Genomic DNA, 19,840 nt, shown 5'->3' on the forward strand with positions numbered 1-19,840 from the left:
CGGATACCCTGTAGGAGCCCATACACCGCTGGACCTCACAACCTCAACTGGACACTTGAGGCTACAACTATGTAACAGATCTTTAAGACGGCAGAGGCAGTGACGCCTACGCCACCGCCTCTCCAGCCTTTTGCCCCAAATTGCGCGAACAGAAGCTACTGCGCAAAGACTAGCCTTCCGCCTCGCTCCGCCCCCTTCTCTTTGTTTCCACGTCCTAGGATCTCGCGAGAGTTGGGAGGCAAATCCCGCGAGCTGAGACCTGGGGCCGGCTCTGCAGCTCTCGCGGTGTTTGCGCGAGACTACTCTTTTCCTTCCTCCCGTGCCGGTCCGCTTGCCTTCCTCCCCCTCTTCCCCGCCCGGCCTCCCCCTCCTTCCCCCGCGGGCCCCCTCCCCGCAGGGATAATATGGTCTCCGGCGATGGACGCCCCAAGTGCAGGTTAGTTTCAGTCCGCCAACTGGATCTGGCAGTGGAGACGCGCGCTACCCGGGCTCCGAGTTCTTTGCTTCTGTCGCCTGGAGTCGCTTGGCCGGCGCGGGGGCCCTCCGGGCTCAGGTCCTGCTCCCCAGGGGCCTGCCTGCTGGGCCGCACTCTCTGCGCCTAGGCCGCGAGAGCCCGGCCTCGCAGCCCTCGCCCCTCAGCGTGACCCCGCCGGGGACGTCTGCTCCGCCGCTGGCTTTGACCCTTGGCGGCCTCAGCTTGTTGGCGCCGCTGTTGGCTGCCAGGGCTTCCCTATGTTCCTTAGTGGCCCTAAGGTCGAGGAAAGGCCCACCATCTTCTTCTCCCCGCCCTCCCCCGCCCCCATTTGTAAGAGATGAGGATGGGGGCCAGTGTCTCATCGCTTGGGTCTCACGCAGCTAGTTGTTTATTCCGCTGTCCAGACTCAAGCCCCTCCCTCTCTCTTTGCCTCTAGTAGCAGGGTCGGGGGTGGTCAAGGCCGATCACTGGTCAGCCGGTTCTTTGACCATTAATTATTGCAGAGCTGGGCCTCCTCCCCCACCATCCACCTTCCTCTCTTCCCCCTCAGCAGAAAAAGAAAAACATTATGTACTCTCAGAAAGTGGGCTATGCTTATCGCATCTCATTTCAGACCAAGGTTCTAACAGTGTTGGGGGTCCTGCCCACCCACCGCAGTGAGTCTGCACAAAAGATCTCAAGGTTCTGTAACCTCAAGGGTGCCTCTCTGCCACTTCCCCCAAGAACCTGAGAAGCAGGGGCACATTCAGATGAGACCCGTGGGTCCTCGTAGATAAGCTTCAATTCGTGCATAACCAGAAAGACGGGTCTTTTAGGGAAAATCTGCTATTTTACCCAGATATTTTGTTGTTCACTTTTACCTTTAGGCTTAAGGCCTATTAAGGTCTTATCTGATAAGTTGTTTGGTTTGCTTTTGATTTTGTTCATGTTGTTGAATGCTGTGTAAACGTCTATCTTTTGATTATTTAAAAAAAATCAGTTCTAACATAATTGTGGTGTTCTCAAATTGCCCTGTTTGTATTTATGCAATTTTCAGGACATGTCTTCACAAACGTGTGTATACATCATTTAAATCATTCTTATTGTCCCTTTCCAGATATTCTTTATTATCGCGTTTCAGGAGTTATTTTGCCAGTTTTTGTTTGAAGGAGTCATGGTTTAGAGTTGTACTGTCCAGTAAAGTGGACACTAGGCACGTGTGACTATTTAAATTAATTAAATAAAATTTGAAAGGATTCCTCTGTCTCTGTAACCACATTTTAAGTGGTCAGTGGCCCCATGTGTCTAATGACTACCTTATTGAACAGCTCAGATACAGAACATTTGTGCCATTGGAGAAAATTCTGTTGGACAAATCTGGTTTCTAGGTGTTTTCACTTTGAATAAGGCACTTTGTAACAGTGTATAATGAAAGGTTTTTTTTTTCTTCCCAGGATATGCCTTTGAGTACCTTATTGAAACATTAAATGACACTTCACATAAGAAGTTCTTCAATGTTCCTAGACTTGGAGGCACCAAGTATGGTAATGTTGCTTACATTTTCTTGGGTTTATTTAGTTTCTAATAATAAAAATGCATTTGTCAAGCTGAGTTGAAGAAATTTTAAGTTTATTCCCACCATGTCATAGTAGGCACACCTACACATATCTCTAACATTGGGACAGCTTTCGTGAGAGGAGGATGTAAGCCCATACCGTAGCTTCTTATTTTCAAATCTTGTTAGTTTTGTAATGATTTTTTCTTTCCCTGAAGAAACTACTAATACATTTTTAAAAGCAATAAAAACCTGACTGATGATATTCTAGAGCTATTAAATGTATATTTTAATTTTTCAAGTGAACAGTTCCAAGAGTTCTTTATCTAGTGTCCTTTTATTAGGAATCATCAATAGGGCCCACTGATTTGAGTTGTTGACCAGGGCATGGTTTGCCCAGGCTTGTGCACCAGCCCTCTTGGCAGACCTTTGCAGGCTCCTGATCAGGATCAAACCTTTCACTGAAGCCTCAGAAGAGTGAATTTGGCGGAACCGCATAGTATTGGATGAAGCCTTGACTTTATTGACAACTGAGTAACTTTCTCAACCAGGCTACTAAAGGGAAGACATGTTTGAAAGAGTAATTTAGATTATTCTTTTCTGACTTTTCAGTGAAAAGAGAAATTAAATGCCAAATCTGTTGTAGTTTTGGAAAGTTTTCTTTAACCTTGGGATTTTTTGTTTTTGTTTTTTCCCTTCTTGTGTTGGTTAAGATTGCTTTTGATTTTTCTGTAGGTTTTATACTCTAGCAGTATTTTCTTGTGTATTCTGAGAAGATTTAGATATTTTAGAGTGTATTTTGGAGAAGATGCCTGTCTGAGAATTAGGTTGCCATTTAAAAATAAACATTTCACCAAAATCTTTTACTGTGCATATTTAGTTGCTGTGATTTGAGAGGTTATCTTTTCTTAGTGCTATGTGTTGTTCATTCACATTTATTTTATCTCTTCACTGATGAGTTTGTATTAATTTTGAAAAGGGAACAGCTAAGTTGATTATATACAAGAAAGATCTTTTTTTTCCCACTGTACTTATCTCAAATATCTGGGCTTCCCTTGTGGTTCAGCTGGTGAATCCACCTGCAATGTGGGAGACCTGGGTTCGATCCCTGGGTTGGGAAGATCCCCTGGAGAAGGGAAACACTACCCACTCCAGTATTCTGATCTGGGCTGGAGAATTCCATGGACTGTAGTCCATGGGGTCAAAAAGAGTTGGACATGACTGAGTGACTTTCACTTATCTCAAATATCTAGTGATTCTAGCCTGGAAATTTCTTAACCTACATTTTATAGCTTAGTAAAGTAAAAGAACATATGTGGGGATGTTTTTAGTTTTGAGTATAAGTTCTTTCTGTGGATAATTTGTGGAAATGTGCCTACTTGAAGATAGCCTGTATTTCCCAAATGCAGGAAATCAAAACAACTATAAAATACGTTGAGAGAATGATCAATAGTGTAAGAGCTATATTATCTCTGGAAAATAAGCTGTTGTGAGCATCTGTACATAATTGAATTCCAGAGTACCAGGGTTTTTATAACCATGATAAATATAATAATAGAACACCTGTATATATAAATGCCTTTAAAACAGAAATTTGGGTTTTATTTCTCTGGGGTTAAGATATTGTTGTTTTTTTTTTTAATAGAATGGTTACTATGAGAGGTTTATTGTATAGTTACCAAAATAATTTCTTAATGAGTGTTTAATAGGGAATAAAATTTGGAAGAATTGATATTGAAAGAAAGTAGAAACTTGAGTAGAAAAACAGAAAAATCCTTGTTGGATTTTTGTGGAGGGACCAAATTGAATGGCCTCCCAGACCTGTGCTTAAGAGACATTGCTTTGTTGGTCACCCGGAGAAGGCAATGGCACCACACTCCAGTACTCTTGCCTGGAAAATCCCATGGATGGAGGAGCCTAGTAGGCTGCAGTCCATGGGGTCGAAAAGAGTTGGATTCGACTGAGGGACTTCATTTTCACTTTGGTGATCACGACGGTTCCTGACCACTGTGTTCTCTGCTTCCCACGTTCGGATACCTACCAGGCTGAGAATCATGGTTGTAATGAGTAACTTAATGAAGGGAAAACGTTCTGGCTCTCTTACGTGTTGGGGAGAAAATGTAGTCTAGAACACTCTTCTAAGCTCCCTGCTAACTGTGTCAGGAATGCCTGCAGCTGCAGGAACCAGAATCCTCCTGTACAGTGACTCTAACAAATAGGGGTTTATTTTTCTCATCTAATAAGAAGTCTGGGTGTGGACATACTGGGACTATATAGCACCAACATCAGCAGGGACTTAGGCTTTTCTCTTTTTTTCTGTTTGCTTTCATTTTGGGGGTTGCAAATAGCTGTTGTACCTCCAGGCATTATGTACATATTATAAGCAGGTGGAAGGGCAAAACAGGAAGAAAAACCCTCCCCAGGAGCTTATCTCCTTGGCCAAAATTTTCTTACCTCTCTCAACTTTAAAGCCTGAAAGATTCCGTTTTCTGACTTTTGCAATAGAGAAAGACAAGGGAAAAGTGAGTGAACTAGCCTAGGCTGTCTGACTCACTAACAATGCTTCCCTTTATTAAGTCTGTTCTTAGATAGAATACAACACAAATTATTTGATTTTTGCTTTTTTATTGCCATTTTACCTTTTTGCTTCTCTAGTTTATACTCAACGGATCCTTATGGAAGGGCTTCCTTGGGTGGCTCAATGGTAAAGAATCTGCCTGCCAGTGCAAGAGATTCACGTTGGATCCCTGGGTCGGGAAGATCCCCATTAGAAGGAAATGGCAACCCACTCCAGTATGCTTGAGTGGAAAATCCCATTGTCAGAGGAGCCTGGCAGGCTAGTCCTGCTAGGACTAGCAAACGGGGTTGCAAATGAGTCGGACACAACTTGGCGACTACCTTACAGTAGTGGAATATGCACGTCATGCATATTGATCACATTTTAAACTTATATAATCTCACTAGTGGCAAAATGCTGTTTTAACCATCTGGAGCTGTTTACCTGGCACTTGAGTGCGCTGACTACAACCTTAGAAATTTTGAGTGATTTTCTTAAGTAGATCTCTGAATTTGAAAATATACCTGGTTCCCAGGAAGAGAGAAATCACTGTTGCTTGGAATGGCAGAGGGATTACAGAGGCCAGTTAACACTTGGGGGATTTCGAATGGCTGGCAAGCATAATGGAAGACATAAATGAAAATGAGTGAGGAGGAGGGCGGTGAAGACGCTGGCCTGGCTCTAGTGAAACATATTTTAGCAAGTGGCTGTTATTGGGCAAAAGGGCTTTCAGGCTGGTATAAAGCCTCAGGCTGCCTTCTTTATCTCATTTTATCTCATTCATCTTTCTCTTTCCCTTCCTAATTGCTTCCTTTGTAACCGTAGTACTGCTCAATCCTGTAGTGGAGCTAGGACTTGGTTTTCCAAATCCTACCTTACAATCTCCAAAAGAAAATCTGTATTTAATTTTTTAGGAGAGTTTTTATTGATTATAAGAAGTTAGGTTGGGATTCAAAATCACAGACAGAAACATTATAAGCAGTGTAGAGACAGTTTCATTTTTATGTGCATATATAAATATATGTAAATGTGCTACTTTAACAAAAATACAATGTATATTGTTTTGTAATCTTTTTTAATTTAATACATCACGAACATCTTTGTTTGTCATTGAATACAAGTATCCCTTGCTCTCTCAATCTGTGTGGTTTATGAACCAGGGAGTGTGAGTTTTGAGTAGAAAGGGTTATATACACTTTTCTACAGCTTCTCAGGGCTGCACAGTATTGTCTATATGAAAGCCTCATGGTTTAGTTACCAGATCTTTGAATATTGAAGTTGTTACCATCTTTTCTGTATTTATAAACAAAGCTGTGTGTGAGGTAGTTAAGTTTTGATGCCAGCTCATTATATAGCATTATTGGATTGACATTATTGTTTCCTCCATCCCCATCAGGTACTTTTCTTTTTCACTGGTACTGTATATGTACTGTCTCTTCCAGTCATTGCCTTTCAGTCAGTATAAGGAACAAAAACTCACTTAACTCAGCATTCAAGAAAGAAGATGCTGTTGCAGTTTCCAGACATCCAATGGCAAAGGAAGAAAGCTCAGTCAGGCCTCATGGGAACTAGAATTTCTAAGCCAGAGGCTGTTCGTTCTGTCATGTGGAGATTGCCTGTTCTCTTTACCCTTGTTTCTTTTTGAATGTCTGCTCTCCAGTCTTCTCTCTCTGTAGCCCACTTTACTTACTGGTATTGTGTAATAGACAGTATTGCCACTGCCAGCCCTCTCTGTATGTTATGCTGGGCTTACCAGCCCGATAATGCCTATATCCCTAAATGACTTTTTCACCTATTGTTTTAAGGGCTTCCCTGGTGGCTTAGATGGTAAAGCGTCCGCTTGCAGTGCGGGAGACCCAGGTTTGATCCCTGGGCTGGGAAGATCCCCTGGAGAAGGAAATGGCAACCCACTCCAGTACTCTTGCCTGGAAAATTCCATGGACTGAGAGGCTCCTCAGAGCCTGGTAGGCTACAGTCCATGGGGTCGCAAAGAGTCGGACACAACTGAGCGACTACAGTTAACCTATAGTTTGACTGGGCAAATCAGACATCTGTTGCTGGTCAGTTATCTTACTGACAGGAGCACAAATCCTTGTTTTCTAATCTTGTCTCTCCCATGGACTCTGGAAAGGGCAGTAAGTTGGGTAAGCAATGAAATAGTTTGCTTATAATGTTTATACACAAGGCATAACTTGCTAAGGATTACCTTTACCTAATGTGATTCAGGAGAAGGCGATGGCACCCCACTCCAGTACTCTTGCCTGGAAACTCCCATGGACGGAGGAGCCTGGTAGGCTGCAGTCCATGGGGTCGCTAAGAGTTGGACACGACTGAGCGACTTCACTTTCACTTTTTCACTTTCATGCATTGGAGAAGGAAATGGCAACCCACTCCAGTGTTCTTGCCTGGAGAATCCCAGGGACGGGGGAGCTTGGTGGGCTGCCGTCTATGGGGTCACACAGAGTCGGACACGACTGAAGCGACTTAGCACAATGTGATTCTATTCCATCTATAACCATGCATTCACCAGCCTTCCATATTTTGTCCAGTGGTCTGTTGGTTTTAACTTGCTTTTGTAGATAGTTTCTGTTCTGGATTAGGTCCTTTTGGTAGCAGAGAACAGACACCCACTAGCTCAAGTGAAGAAAGATTTATTCTGATATTACAGAGCTCCTAGGCAATGAAAGGTGGCTGTATCTCAAGAAAATGGGCAGTGGGCCTGGAATTAAGAGAGCTCTTTAATGTTCCTCTCAGTGCTTCCTGACCCCTCTCCACTCTTCTGCTCCCTCTGCTTCACTGCAGACAAGCTGCCTCCGCTTGCTACATTGATAAACGGCCACAAATGGCAGCCTCTGTCTCTAGCTTAGTGCTTAACAACTTTCTGGTTCAGTCTGTGTCCTGACTGCAAATTCCTGAGAGAGGAATCTAATTGTCCTAGTGTATTTTTTCCACTAGGCCATTGGTCATTTACCTGCCAAGGGGTTGGCTCTTGCTTCAGTGCTATAGCCAGGGAGGTAATGGGACACTGAGCACTCTCCATTCCACAGCTGGCAGTTTGGACAGGCATCATGAAGTCCGCCTGTTGTGTTAGCAGATAGTGCAAGATCACATGCTTACCAGGAGCAGATGAGAAGAGTGAGTTTGCTTGTACCTTTGTCAATAATAGATACTGTTTTGTTTGGTTTTCTCTACCTTTGTCAGTGAGTGCCAAGAAAAAATCTTAAAGAAGCAGGAATCTGTTTTCTCTTTCCGCCGCCTTAGGTGCTCCATAGCAAAATTAAAACAGCAGCAGCAAAGGTCAGAGTTGTTTATTGGAAATCAATCCCATCCAGCCTGGTACTGGTTAGGGAGAGAGAAACAATACCTTGACTAATGAGACATGGGGGTGAGTTAATACTGTTGCAAAATCATTGTTGTTGAACCACCTCTTAGACCTGGGGTTACAGGGCCTTCTAAAACAGTTTCTTAATCTTTTCTCTAGGCTCCTGGCCTCAAACAGGGATTTTAGGTTTACCCTAAAGCTACTCAAGCAGGTTCTTACCAGTCCACTTACTCTCTTAGTCTGGACTCCAAAGATACCCTCTATGAGGCTTTAGGCAGGCCTAGAGTGTTTGAGTAATTTCTCCTTGCTTCAGTCTTCAGTATATTACTCTTTCATATTTAGTTTACCTAAAGCCTGTTGTTAATACTGGTGTCTCCTATGGGTAATTTCTCCATCTACTGTTTAAACCTGGAATGATCACTTTTGAGAAATAACAAAACCCTTTTACATTATCTGTCTTTACCACATTGCTTTGTGGTTGGCAGGGAAGATAGTTTTATGCAGATAAAGAAATTAGACTAAAAATCTGAATAAATTGCCTAAGATCACATATCTTCTAAGTGAGAAGATTTAGTCTTAGACTTGTATCTTCTGATTTCAGACCAGTGTCCACCCCCCTTAATACCATTCTGTTTCCCAATTTAATGGCATTAATAAAGTGCTAGTTAGTGTTTATTATTTACTGTGTTCACTCTAGGATAAGTTCTGTTATTATCCACTTGGCCAAGATACTGCTCCTAAGTATTACGTAATAAGCGGTGGAGGAGAAGTTTGAACAGAGACCTGTGAATCCAAAGCCTGTGTGTGTAAAACTGCTGTGCTCTCGCTTACAGGACTGTAGAGGCACCATATACAAGCAGAGTGGCTCTGGCTGTAATTGTGTTACACTGGAGAGCAGATGCCCTATATAAAGGAGTAAATGCTACTCAGTTCCAGCAAAAATGTGAGATTGGAGTTATAAAATTTTCTCTTTATCTTAAGGAGCCAGAAATTTGGGTTTTCCTGTTTAAAAAAATCTCTAATATTTCAGTGTTGGCAGTTGAACTTTAAAATGTTAAAACTCTGTGTAAAACAAAACGTATCTGTAGGCCGGTTTCTGAGCCCGGCACTGAGAGATGCATTACATTGCCTAATCTTGGTAGCAGCCACTTAACCTTCAGTGGTAAGATCTGCAGTCCTGGAGACGCTTTTCATCAGCCGCCTCCCATGTAAAACAGCAGGCCTCAGCATCTTTTCTTTAAAGGTTGAACCACCTCTTAGATCTACTGAGTAATTGATCAAAAGGATATCTATTGTTATCAGTTCATTTCAGAAGTATGATAACACACATTATTGTACTTTTTCAGTTTAAGTCACCGGCTTGTTCTGGTTCCCCAGGTGTCTTTTTGATTACCTATCCTTAAAGGATTAGCTTTCCAGATTGGTAGGATTCTAGAAATTCCTGGTTAGAACAGGTGGCATTAATCCAGCCCAGTTCTCTGCTTGGTGCATGTATCTCTCAACAACCCTGTTTAATTCATTCAGTTAGCATGGAGTACTGACATGTTCCTGGCGAGTGAAAGATGGCTGAGATGGTATCTTTGTGCTTAAGAAAGCACACAGTTTAGTAATGGAAAGGGAAATTTAATATAAATAATTATTAACTGTGATACAAGAGTAACTGTAAGATGTTTGGAAATGCTGTATTACATGTTACTGTAAGGCTGACAGAGAATACCCAAGGAACAGCAGATTGGAAGCGAGTCAGAGATCACTGGAGAAGTTGTGGTTTAACTCATTAGATAGCAGAGACGTTTGCTGCTTTGGTCAGGCTGGAGCTGGTCTGGAGTTGCTGCACAAGCAGTAGGCCATCCTCGATCAGGCAGGGGACTGGGCAAGCCGCATCTGGTGGTGTGGAGATGTGTATGGATAACAGATGCTGGTGGGGGCAAGAGTCCTTCAGAGTCATGGGACACATGGGGGCTTGCAGAAGCAGCAGCTGCTCATTGTGTGACCCTGCAGGCAGCTTGCAGGGAAAGTGCAGGCAGTGGCAAGGCAAAGGCTGTTCTGTGCGGAGTTTCTTGATCCAGGTACTGGCACAGGCAGGAGTCTTTCAGAGTGCATAGCTGCCTGGGGGCTCTCGGTGCCCATGTTAAAGGGGGGCTGTGGTGATACTAATAAAGATGTATGTCTGCATTTTTTATATATTGTATAATAACATGTGTCTGCATTTGACAGATCTGTATAACTCAGTGAAACTTTATTTCTCAAAGATCTTCAGTGCACACAGTGAGTAGATGTTGATGGGACTAGATAAGAGACAGACAGGCTTACTTCATTCATTTTTGAAAAAAGGTCAGCCAGATATCCATGTTTGAATAACCAGAGTTTGTCAGTTGTTGTTTCAAGTAAAAATAGTATTCTTTGGGAAAACTGGCTAATTTAGCTTGTAATTCAGTCACACAAGTGTTTTTCCCTCAAGCAACCATTGTACTTTGGTTTTGAGCAGAAATGCTTTTATACACTTAATTGTTGTCACACAGAATATTGAGACTTGACCTCAGTGATTGAGATTTAATACAATTAATACTTTTTCTGCTTCATCAAGGACATTCTTAAGTGAACCTGGTATTTTGTATGAAAGTGAACAATACAGTGAAAATGAAGAATACAGTGAGTACAAGTACAGTTGGTGCCATTGCTCTGAGTCCTGTAAGGCACCAGCAGTTTTATCCACCATTGTTTTTGAACCTTCAGTACATATGTCAAAATGGTGGGAAAAGCAAATAACTTAAGGATGATGCCTAGATGCTTTGGCATAAGCATGTGGGTGGATGGTGGTGCTGTTCACTGAGCTTCAGAACACAGAAGATGATAGTGATATGGGACAGGGCAGAGGGAAGATCATTGAGTCCCGTTTAGGTACTAGTGAGCTTGGGCACATACCAGTATTCAAGTAAAGATGTTTGTGAGGCAGTTAGCTGCATGGTTCTAGAGCTCAGGCGACAGACCTGGACTGCAGAAGAATATTTTGGTATTACTGTGGAGATAGTATGTTGAAGCCACGGGATCAACTGAAGCTCCTAAGAGGAGACAGTATGGAGTGAGAAAAGAAGTGAGCCTAGATATGAACTCTGAAGAACTCCTACATTTGAAGATCAGGTAAAGGAAAGATTGAAGGCAAAAGGAGAAGGGGGCATCAGAGGATGAGCCGGGTAGTTAGCATCACTGACTCAATGGACATGAATTAGAGCAAACTCCGAGACATAGTAGACAGAGGAGCCGTGGCTTGGGGTCCGTGGGGTCGCTAAGAGTTGGACGTGACTTAGTGACTTAACAACGACAAAGGAGTAGAGGTCGGCCAGGAAACCAAAACAGGGCTGCCAGAAAATGTTAAGAACTGTAAAGGAGCGAACAGTTTGCTGTCCTTGCAAGTTAAACTGACAGTTTCCTAAATGCTGGCAGAAGACACAAAACTGTTGGATCAGAGACAATGGATAGTTTATTACCCATAGCAAAGCGGTGTGCTTGGTACCAGCATTTGTTGAAGAGGGTCAGGTAAAACCTGCACACGAGGTTGTGTTAACGAAGAGGAAATCTGACTTAGGGAACCCAAATCTTTCACAACGGACGGTTGCATGCCTGCCCTTTGCTCCAATAAGAGACACTGTGTTTATCTCCCAAGGCTAGTCATTATATTAACATCTTTTTAAAGACAGTCTGGAACAAAGCCAGTCATCGCTTCTGCTTGCAAGTGGTGCAGAAGTGTGAGATAGGAGACATGGAAAATGGTATTGTGAAAGTCAGTAGAAAAAGAATGTTTCAAAGAGGAGGAAATTGTTAGCTCCGTTGAATATTGTAGAGAAGATATTGTAATTCTAGTTAGAACTCTTTCATTGATACTTTGAGAAATCAGATTAGTCTGGGCTGAAGTTTAGAAGTATAAGAGGAAATGTGTAGGAAAGTGGACATTGGGAATATGAGGGACTCAAAAAACTTGGTTGAGAGTTTGAAGAAAGCAGTACTTGGAAACTGTGTGTGTACTTGTGTACACAAGTTTGTGTGAAACTGGAGGTAGGAACTTTAAATGATGATGGGAAAAATCCAGTTCAAGGATAGAAAAGGAGAGGAAAGGTGAGAAAATTGTTAGACTCATCTCAGATGAGTCCTAATGTGTAACTGGGAATTGCATACAGAGCTCCTATAGTAAGTTGGCATTTGGTAGGAAGAGGTCCACAGCTGCCTTCTTAATTGGGAAAAGGATAAATCCAGAGGTATCTAGGCTTATGTGTAAAGTAGGAAGAAGCCGAGGTAGCTAGTCTCTGCTGTTAGGGCTCTGGAGTATCCACCTATAGATATACTTTAAGAATTAAATGAGGTAATGTATATAAAACACCTTGATACATACGCCATCAGATCAGATCAGATCAGATCAGTCACTCAGTCGTGTCCGACTCTTTGCGACCCCATGAATTGCAGCACGCCAGGCCTCCCTGTCCATCACCAACTCCCGGAGTTCACCCAGACTCACGTCCATCGAGTCCGTGATGCCATCCAGCCATCTCATCCTCTGTCGTCCCCTTCTCCTGCTGCCCCCAATCCCTCCCAGCATCAGAGTCTTTTCCAATGAGTCAACTCTTTGCATGAGGTGGCCAAAGTACTGGAGTTTCAGCTTCAGCATCATTCCTTCCAAAGAAATCCCAGGGCTGATCTCCTTCAGAATGGACTGGTTGGATCTCCTTGCAGTCCAAGGGACTCTCAAGAGTCTTCTCCAACACCACAGTTCAAAAGCATCAATTCTTCGGTGCTCAGCCTTCTTCACAGTCCAACTCTCACATCCATACATGACCATAGGAAAAACCATAGCCTTGACTAGACGAACCTTTGTTGGCAAAGTAATGTCTCTGCTTTTGAATATGCTATCTAGGTTGGTCATAACTTTCCTTCTAAGGAGTAAGCGTCTTTTAATTTCATGGCTGCAATCACCATCTGCAGTGATTTTGGAGCCCGGAAAAATAAAGTCTGACACTGTTTCCATTGTTTCCCCATCTATTTCCCATGAAGTGATGGGACCGGATACCATGATCTTTGTTTTCTGAATGTTGAGCTTTAAGCCAACTTTTTCACTCTCCACTTTCACTTTCATCAAGAGGCTTTTGAGTTCCTCTTCACTTTCTGCCATAAGGGTGGTATCATCTGCATATCTGAGGTTATTGATATTTCTCCCGGCAATCTTGATTCCAGTTTGTGTTTCTTCCAGTCCAGCGTTTCTCATGATGTACTCTGCATATAAGTTAAATAAATAGGGTGACAATATACAGCCATAGTAGATCTTAAATGAATAACTATAGATATTACTGTCTAAAAAGTTGAAGAAGAAAATTGTATTGGTTTTCTGTTACTGCATAATACATTTTAAATCAAAAGGCTTTGTGGTTAAAGCATTAAGTAAACATTATCCCACAGTTTCTATGGGTCAGGAATTTAAAAATGTCTTAGTTGAATAGTTCTGGCTCAGGATCTCTCATGAAGTTACAGCTAGGTGTTAGTTGGCGCAGCGGTTATCTAAAGGCCTGATGGGCTAGAGGACCCGCTTTTAGTGCAGCCCATTCACATGACTGGCAAGTCGGGCTTACTGTTGGCACAGAGGCCTCAGTTTTATTCCACATGAGCCTCTCCTCAGTGCTTCTTGATTGTCCTTATAACAGACTGTCAATTTCTCCCAGAGTGAGCTATCCAAGAGAAGAAGGCTGATGCTGAAATACTTGTAACCTAGCATTAGAAGTCATGCACTGTCATGAACCTAGCAGTTATATATACTAAGGGAGGTGAGTCAGGCAGAGAAAGACAAGTACAGAATGTTATTGCTTGTATATGAAATCTAAAAGAATGATACAAATGAACGTATTTACAAAACAAAAATAGACTCACAGACATAGAAAACAAACTTATGGTTACCAGTGGGGAAGGGGACGGGGGAGGGATAAATCAGGAGTTTAGTATTAGCAGATATATACTGCTATTTATAAAATAGATAAACAAGAGGGACCTACTGTATAGCATAGGTAACTAGATTCAGTATTTTACAATAAACCATAATGGTGTGTGTGTGTGTATCTGAGTCATTTTGCTGTATACCAGAAACTAACTCAACATTGTAAATTAATTGTACTTCAATGCAAGAAAGAAAGAAAAACCCACTGTCGTCTCTGCCATACTCTTGGTAATACAAATAGCTGATTTTCAGTGTAGGTTGTGTGAGAGCATGAATGCTGAGAGGTGAAGATTACTGGTATCATCTTGGAGGCTGGTGACTGCAGAGAGAAATAAGAAATAAATTGTTTTGTTTGTGGGAGAAGGCGTTGTTTGCATCTTTCCTTGCTGTGGGCCTCTAGTAGTTTTCATGAAATTAGACAGATCTGCAAGTCAGTACTCCTTAATGACGAAATGTCCACTCTTAGCACACTCTTTATTTGATAATTGCTTTTTACTTTAATGCTAGTTTTCAAATGGGAGAGTTAAAAAACAGTAAGACCACTGAAACTATAACCGAAAGAGTACCTCTGCCCCAAATTTTTATTCTGCAGAGAATACAATTTTTAATCCTTTTGGTCATTTCTTTTAATTATTTCCTCCATATTATTAAATACCCTTGCCTATACAGCTGTTTCTTGATCTTTCAGTTTTAGACTTTACTAACTTTTTACTGTGGAAAATGAGAATTTGGCACTTTTCTTCTGCGTATATACCACGTACCTCTTCCTAATATAGTTATAATTTTGGTTAAAACAATACTCAGTCAGTTCAGTTCAGTTCAGTCGCTCAGTCATGTCTGACTCTTTATGACCCCATGAATCGCAGCACGCCAGGCTTCCCTGTCCATCACCAACTCCCGGAGTTCACTCAAACTCATGTCCATTGAGTCAGTGATGCCATCCAGACATCTCATCCTCTGTCGTCCCCTTCTCCTCCTGCCACCAATCCCTCCCAGCATCAGGGTCTTTTCCAGTGAGTCAACTCTTTGCATCAGGTGGCCAAAGTACTGGAGTTTCAGCTTCGGCATCAGTCCTTCCGTTGACCACCCAGGACTGATCTCCTTTAGGATGGATTGGTTGGATCTCCTTGCAGTCCAAGGCACTCTCAAGAGTCTAACACCACAGTTCAAAAGCATCAATTCTTCAGCATTCAGCTTTCTTCACAGTCCAATTCTCACATCATACATGACCACTGGAAAAACCATAGCCTTAACTAGATGGACCTTTGTTGGCAAAGTAATGTCTCTGCTTTTTAATATGCTATCTAGGTTAGTCGTAACTTTCCTTCCAAGGAGTAAGCGTCTTTTAATTTCATGGCTGCAATCACCATCTGCATTGATTTTGGTACTTATAACTATAAATATTCTCAACCAGTCCATGTAGTAAATGACGATTGCATCTCGTTTCTCCTACAACTTTGTATATTTTTTTTTCTGAAATTAATGATTGTCCTTTTTTGTTTGCTTAGTTTTCTGTGTCCTTATCAATAATTCATCTCCATGCTCTCCAGAAGAACTAAACTCCTGGTATAACCAAGTAATCTATCAGTTAGTTTTTTCCCCCATCTCTTGGCAGCATACCATCTGGACTTCATTTTATGCTGCATTTGAGGCTGGCCGCACTGTGGCTGGCTTACAGTATTGCCCTAGAAGAGTCTCTGCTCTTTCTTATGTTAGACTGTTTCCTAAATTTCATGATTTTTTACTCTCCAGTTCCTTATTTTATAGACCATATCCTGATAGCTTCCTACATAAGGGTGCCTGAGAAGTACGTTTTTGAGAACTTGACTAATTTTTTTTTAATTTGTCACTGCTTGGCTGTTTTTCTTTTTTAAAACTTTTTATTTTGTATTGGCGTATGTATAGCTGATTAACAATGTTGTAATAGTTTCAGGTGGACAGCAAAGGGACTCAGCCATACATAGACATATATCCACTCTCCCCCAAACTCCCCTCCCATCCAGGCTGCCACATAACATTGAGCAGTTTCCTGTGCTGTACAGAGACCTTGCCTAATTAATAGATAGTTTATCTATTTACAGATTTCTAGGCTGAAAGTTATTTTCACTTGGGATTTTGAAGGGATTTTGCCTTCTAGTTTTTCACATTCCTCTTTTATTGCAGGCTATCCTGATTCCTAGTCTTTGTTTCTGATCGCCTTTTCCTTTTGTGGGCATTTAGTTTCGGCTTTCTCTGTTCTGCTCAGTCTGCTGCTGCTGCTAAGTCGCTTCAGTCGTGTCCGACTCTGTGCAACCCCATAGACGGCGGCCCACCAGGCTCCCCCGTCCCTGGGATTCTCCAGGCAAGAACGCTGGAGTGGGTTGCCATTTCCTTCTCCAATGCATGAAAGGGAAAAGTGAAAGTGAAGTCGCTCAGTCGTGTCCGACTCTTCTCGACCCCATGGTCTGCAGCCTACCAGGCTCGTCCGTCCATGGGATTTTCCAGGCAAGAGTACTGGAGTGGGGTGCCATTGCCTTCTCCATCTGCTCAGTCTATTACCAGTCAATTAAGGACCATCTTCCAAAATTTTTGTTAGCTTTGCTTCTGTTTCTTTGTTCTTGTGGGTTTATAACTTTCTTTACTGTTAACCCTAGTGGATTTCAGGAGAGAGTAGAGATAATTACTGGTGTTTATTTTTACTGTATTTTGCTAGTAATCTGACAAAATGCTTTTTATGAAGATACTTGAAACAAAAAAGCTTCCTGAGGAGATATTTTTCCAGAATAATTAACCAAAGTTAATTTTGTGTGTTGGCTTCTGTGATAAATTTTACTTCTTGTTATTTCCAAATGCTCTGTTGTAAAAATGTCCCCTCTGTAATTTCTCTTGGTTTGGAGGTGGGGAGAACGGGGGTGGGCTTCATTATTTTTGATTGAGGAAAAATGGAAATGAATATTCGTTAAGTACTTACTATTTGTCATATGTTTGTTAGAGGGTTTTACATGTACTAGATAGATGATGAAGTAAGGTATTCTTCACATCTGCTATGTAGCTGGCATCCCCATTTTAAATGAGAAAATGCATCAATTTGAGTCACTTTCCAAAAGTCATACCTATTGCAGATAGCAAATAGTGGCTTTGAATTTAGTATTTCTGATTATGTAGTCCTTTATCCTCTTTACTTACAACTTTATTATGCTTTAATGTGTGTGTGTTAAAATTTTCAAGCATAAAAGTAGGGAGAAAATAGCATAATAACCCACCGTATGTTTGTCAGTCAGTTGTCAACATTTGTCAGTCTTTTGTTTCAAATATTCCACCATTTTAAAAAATCTGTAAACGTACTCCAGTATGTATCTCCGATATACAAAAGGACTTGTAACTAACAAAATTAACAATAATTCTTTATTATGCTCTAAAATCCAGTCCATATTCACATTTCTCTGGTTTAATGTGGATTCCCTGGTATAAATATATTCTTATATAATTATGTAAGTATATTCTTATATATTTATATAAGAAATATGTAAATGTTGGTTTATTCACACAGTATCGAAATAGGGTCCACACATGGCACTTGGTCTTTGTGTTTCTTAAATCTCTTTTAATAAAAATATTCATCCTCTCTCTTTTTTCCATGCCATTTTTATGTTGAAAAAAACAGGTTCTTTGTTCTGTAGAATGTACTACATTGTAGATTTGATTGCTTCTTCATGGTTTCATTTTATTGTCGTACTATCTCCCATGTTTCTTGGTCACTGGATGTTTGATTAGATTCATGTTTGTATTATTTTTGCAAAGAATATTTCATAGTTGGGGGCTTGTACTTCTTGTTAAATCAAGAGGCATTTAACATCTATAATGTCCTACTTTTGGTGATGCTGAGTTGGGTGTAATTGTTCTCAGCTTGATCCATCCATTATAAGTTCCCCATTCATATATTACCTCATGATTTTATCATCCACTTATGATCCTTGTATAGATCTATTATTTCATTAGATGCTTCACATTGGTGATTTTTCTAATTATATCACTGCCCTTCTACATTTATTAGCTGTAATTCTTCTATTACAAGAAACTTTATCTTCTTAACTATTTTGTTATTTGAAATCAGGAAAGATGGGGTTGACGATTTATTTTCCCCTCTTTGTCAGTTTTTGGAGTATTCTCTGTAGCAAAAGAGTCATTATGAACTAAGGGCTATTTATATATTTGATATATTTTAATGTATTACGGTCATTACTCATTTTATTGCTCACATTGACCCATTAGTGTCCCTGTTAGCTTTTGATAACTTCTTTGGTTTCTGATACCAAATGTTCCAGGCTCATTTTGTGCATGTCCTTTTCCGAATTTGGAACCAATCATTTCTGCAAGGAACTCTTTTTTTTTATAATGGGAAATAATATTTAGAAACAGCAGGCTGAGTTGCTAGCGGTTCATTACTATTGGATTGTCATCATTTTAGGCATTTTCATTGATCAGAGGTAAGCAGTACATGTTCTTTTTAAAGAAAAAATTATGAATTTGTACTGATGATACAAATTAAAATGTAAGGTTTTTTCTTTTTTTTTTTAACTTAGCTACTCTGATTTTACACTTGTGTCATTACTCTTAAATCTTGGTTCCCAACCATAGTAAAAATGGTAAAAAGAAAGTAACTTTTTACTTTCTTCTCTTATATATGAGAATTTCAAAATTGCAGATAACAATACTAATAACTGAATATAATTTTTTCTTTATGGATGTTTTTGCCCCTAGTATATGTTCCACAATGAAATACTGTGCAACCAAAATACTGTGTGGAATACATACTGAGTTTTTTTAGTTTATCTTTTCATTGTTCTTTCTGGGGGGGTGTATGTACATTATTACATTTTTAATAGGTAATATTTTAAATTAGATATAATACACTTAAATTATATAATTTTTAATTTTATATTTAATACATTCATATTCTTATACTTGATTTTTTACTCTTACTGTAAAGGTATATATTATAAACATGGTTTTGCATTAATTTTCTCTTAATGAATATATAGTCTGGAGATCACTTCTTAGTATTTAGAGATTATCATTCCTTTAAACAGCTGCATAGTAATCCATTGTGTGGGTTACTGTGGCTTAGCATAATTCCTTAATTTCATACTGATTCAGTCTTTCCTTTCAGTATTAAGGAAATACTTTCCAAGTGGCAAAATCTGTTGTGAGAACTTAATATAATCAAAAATTTTTTAAATATTGAAATTTATTTCTCTCTAGTATTCTTAAACTAGTAATCAAGAGTTAAGTGACAATTTTCGTGAAATGAATTTTGCTCACTTAAGCACCCTGATTTATTTTTAAACCTTAACTATTTTTTATAAAGATTCTTTTAAATTTATTACAAACTAACAATTTTTTAACATAATAGAAATGTTTTCATTATTGTATTCATTCTAATTATCTGTGCTTTTCAGTTTTTCTGTGTCTTTCCTGAATTATTTGTATTTGTCAGTCTTATATGCCCAAGTTAGTGCAGCTCTTGTGTAAAGGTTTTCTTTAATTAATTAATTTTCCAGTTATTTTATTAAAGTATAGGTGAAGGCTTTATCTCTGCTTTTTCAGGGTCTTAGCTTACATACAGGAAAGTCAGATTTATAGAAAGCCTTATATTAACAAGAATGGTGTTTTACTTCCTGTTTACTGGACTAAAAACTTTTTTTATATTGGAGTATAGTTGATTTCCAGTATTTTGTTGGTTTCAGGTATACACAGTTTTATATATGTGATTCAGTTTTATATATATGTTTCAGATTATATTCCATTGTAGTTTATTATATGATATTGAATATTATAATTCCCTGTACTCTACAGCAAATCGTTATTTCTTATTGACTAAAATTTTTTAAATTGAGAAACAGTACATCTGTGTCTTTGTCTGACATTTTGCTATTATAATTTTTACAATATGTAGTTAAGATTATTCCCTTATTAATAGTAATATTTTCTCTTGAATC

The 19,840-nt window shown here is 40.0% G+C and overlaps 1 protein-coding gene across 2 annotated transcripts in view; it reads left to right on the forward strand.

Annotated features, from left to right (window-relative positions):
- The first annotated feature begins 308 nt into the window (after positions 1-308).
- IREB2 (iron responsive element binding protein 2) overlaps positions 309-19,840 on the forward strand; it is a 52,777-nt gene continuing 33,245 nt past the window's right edge. Inside the window, exons 1-2 of one of the 2 annotated variants that reach the window (XM_005887615.3) lie at positions 309-436; positions 1,909-1,998. In XM_005887615.3, coding sequence (XP_005887677.1) covers positions 418-436; positions 1,909-1,998 — 109 coding nt within the window. In that variant the 5' untranslated portion in view covers positions 309-417. Of the gene's footprint in view, positions 437-1,908; positions 1,999-19,840 lie in introns of those variants that run through there. The other variant, XM_070358515.1, reaches the window with a different exon arrangement.

The sequence above is a fragment of the Bos mutus genome, chromosome 21 (assembly GCF_027580195.1).
Source record: "Bos mutus isolate GX-2022 chromosome 21, NWIPB_WYAK_1.1, whole genome shotgun sequence".
In the NCBI taxonomy this organism is placed as follows: domain Eukaryota; kingdom Metazoa; phylum Chordata; class Mammalia; order Artiodactyla; family Bovidae; genus Bos; species Bos mutus.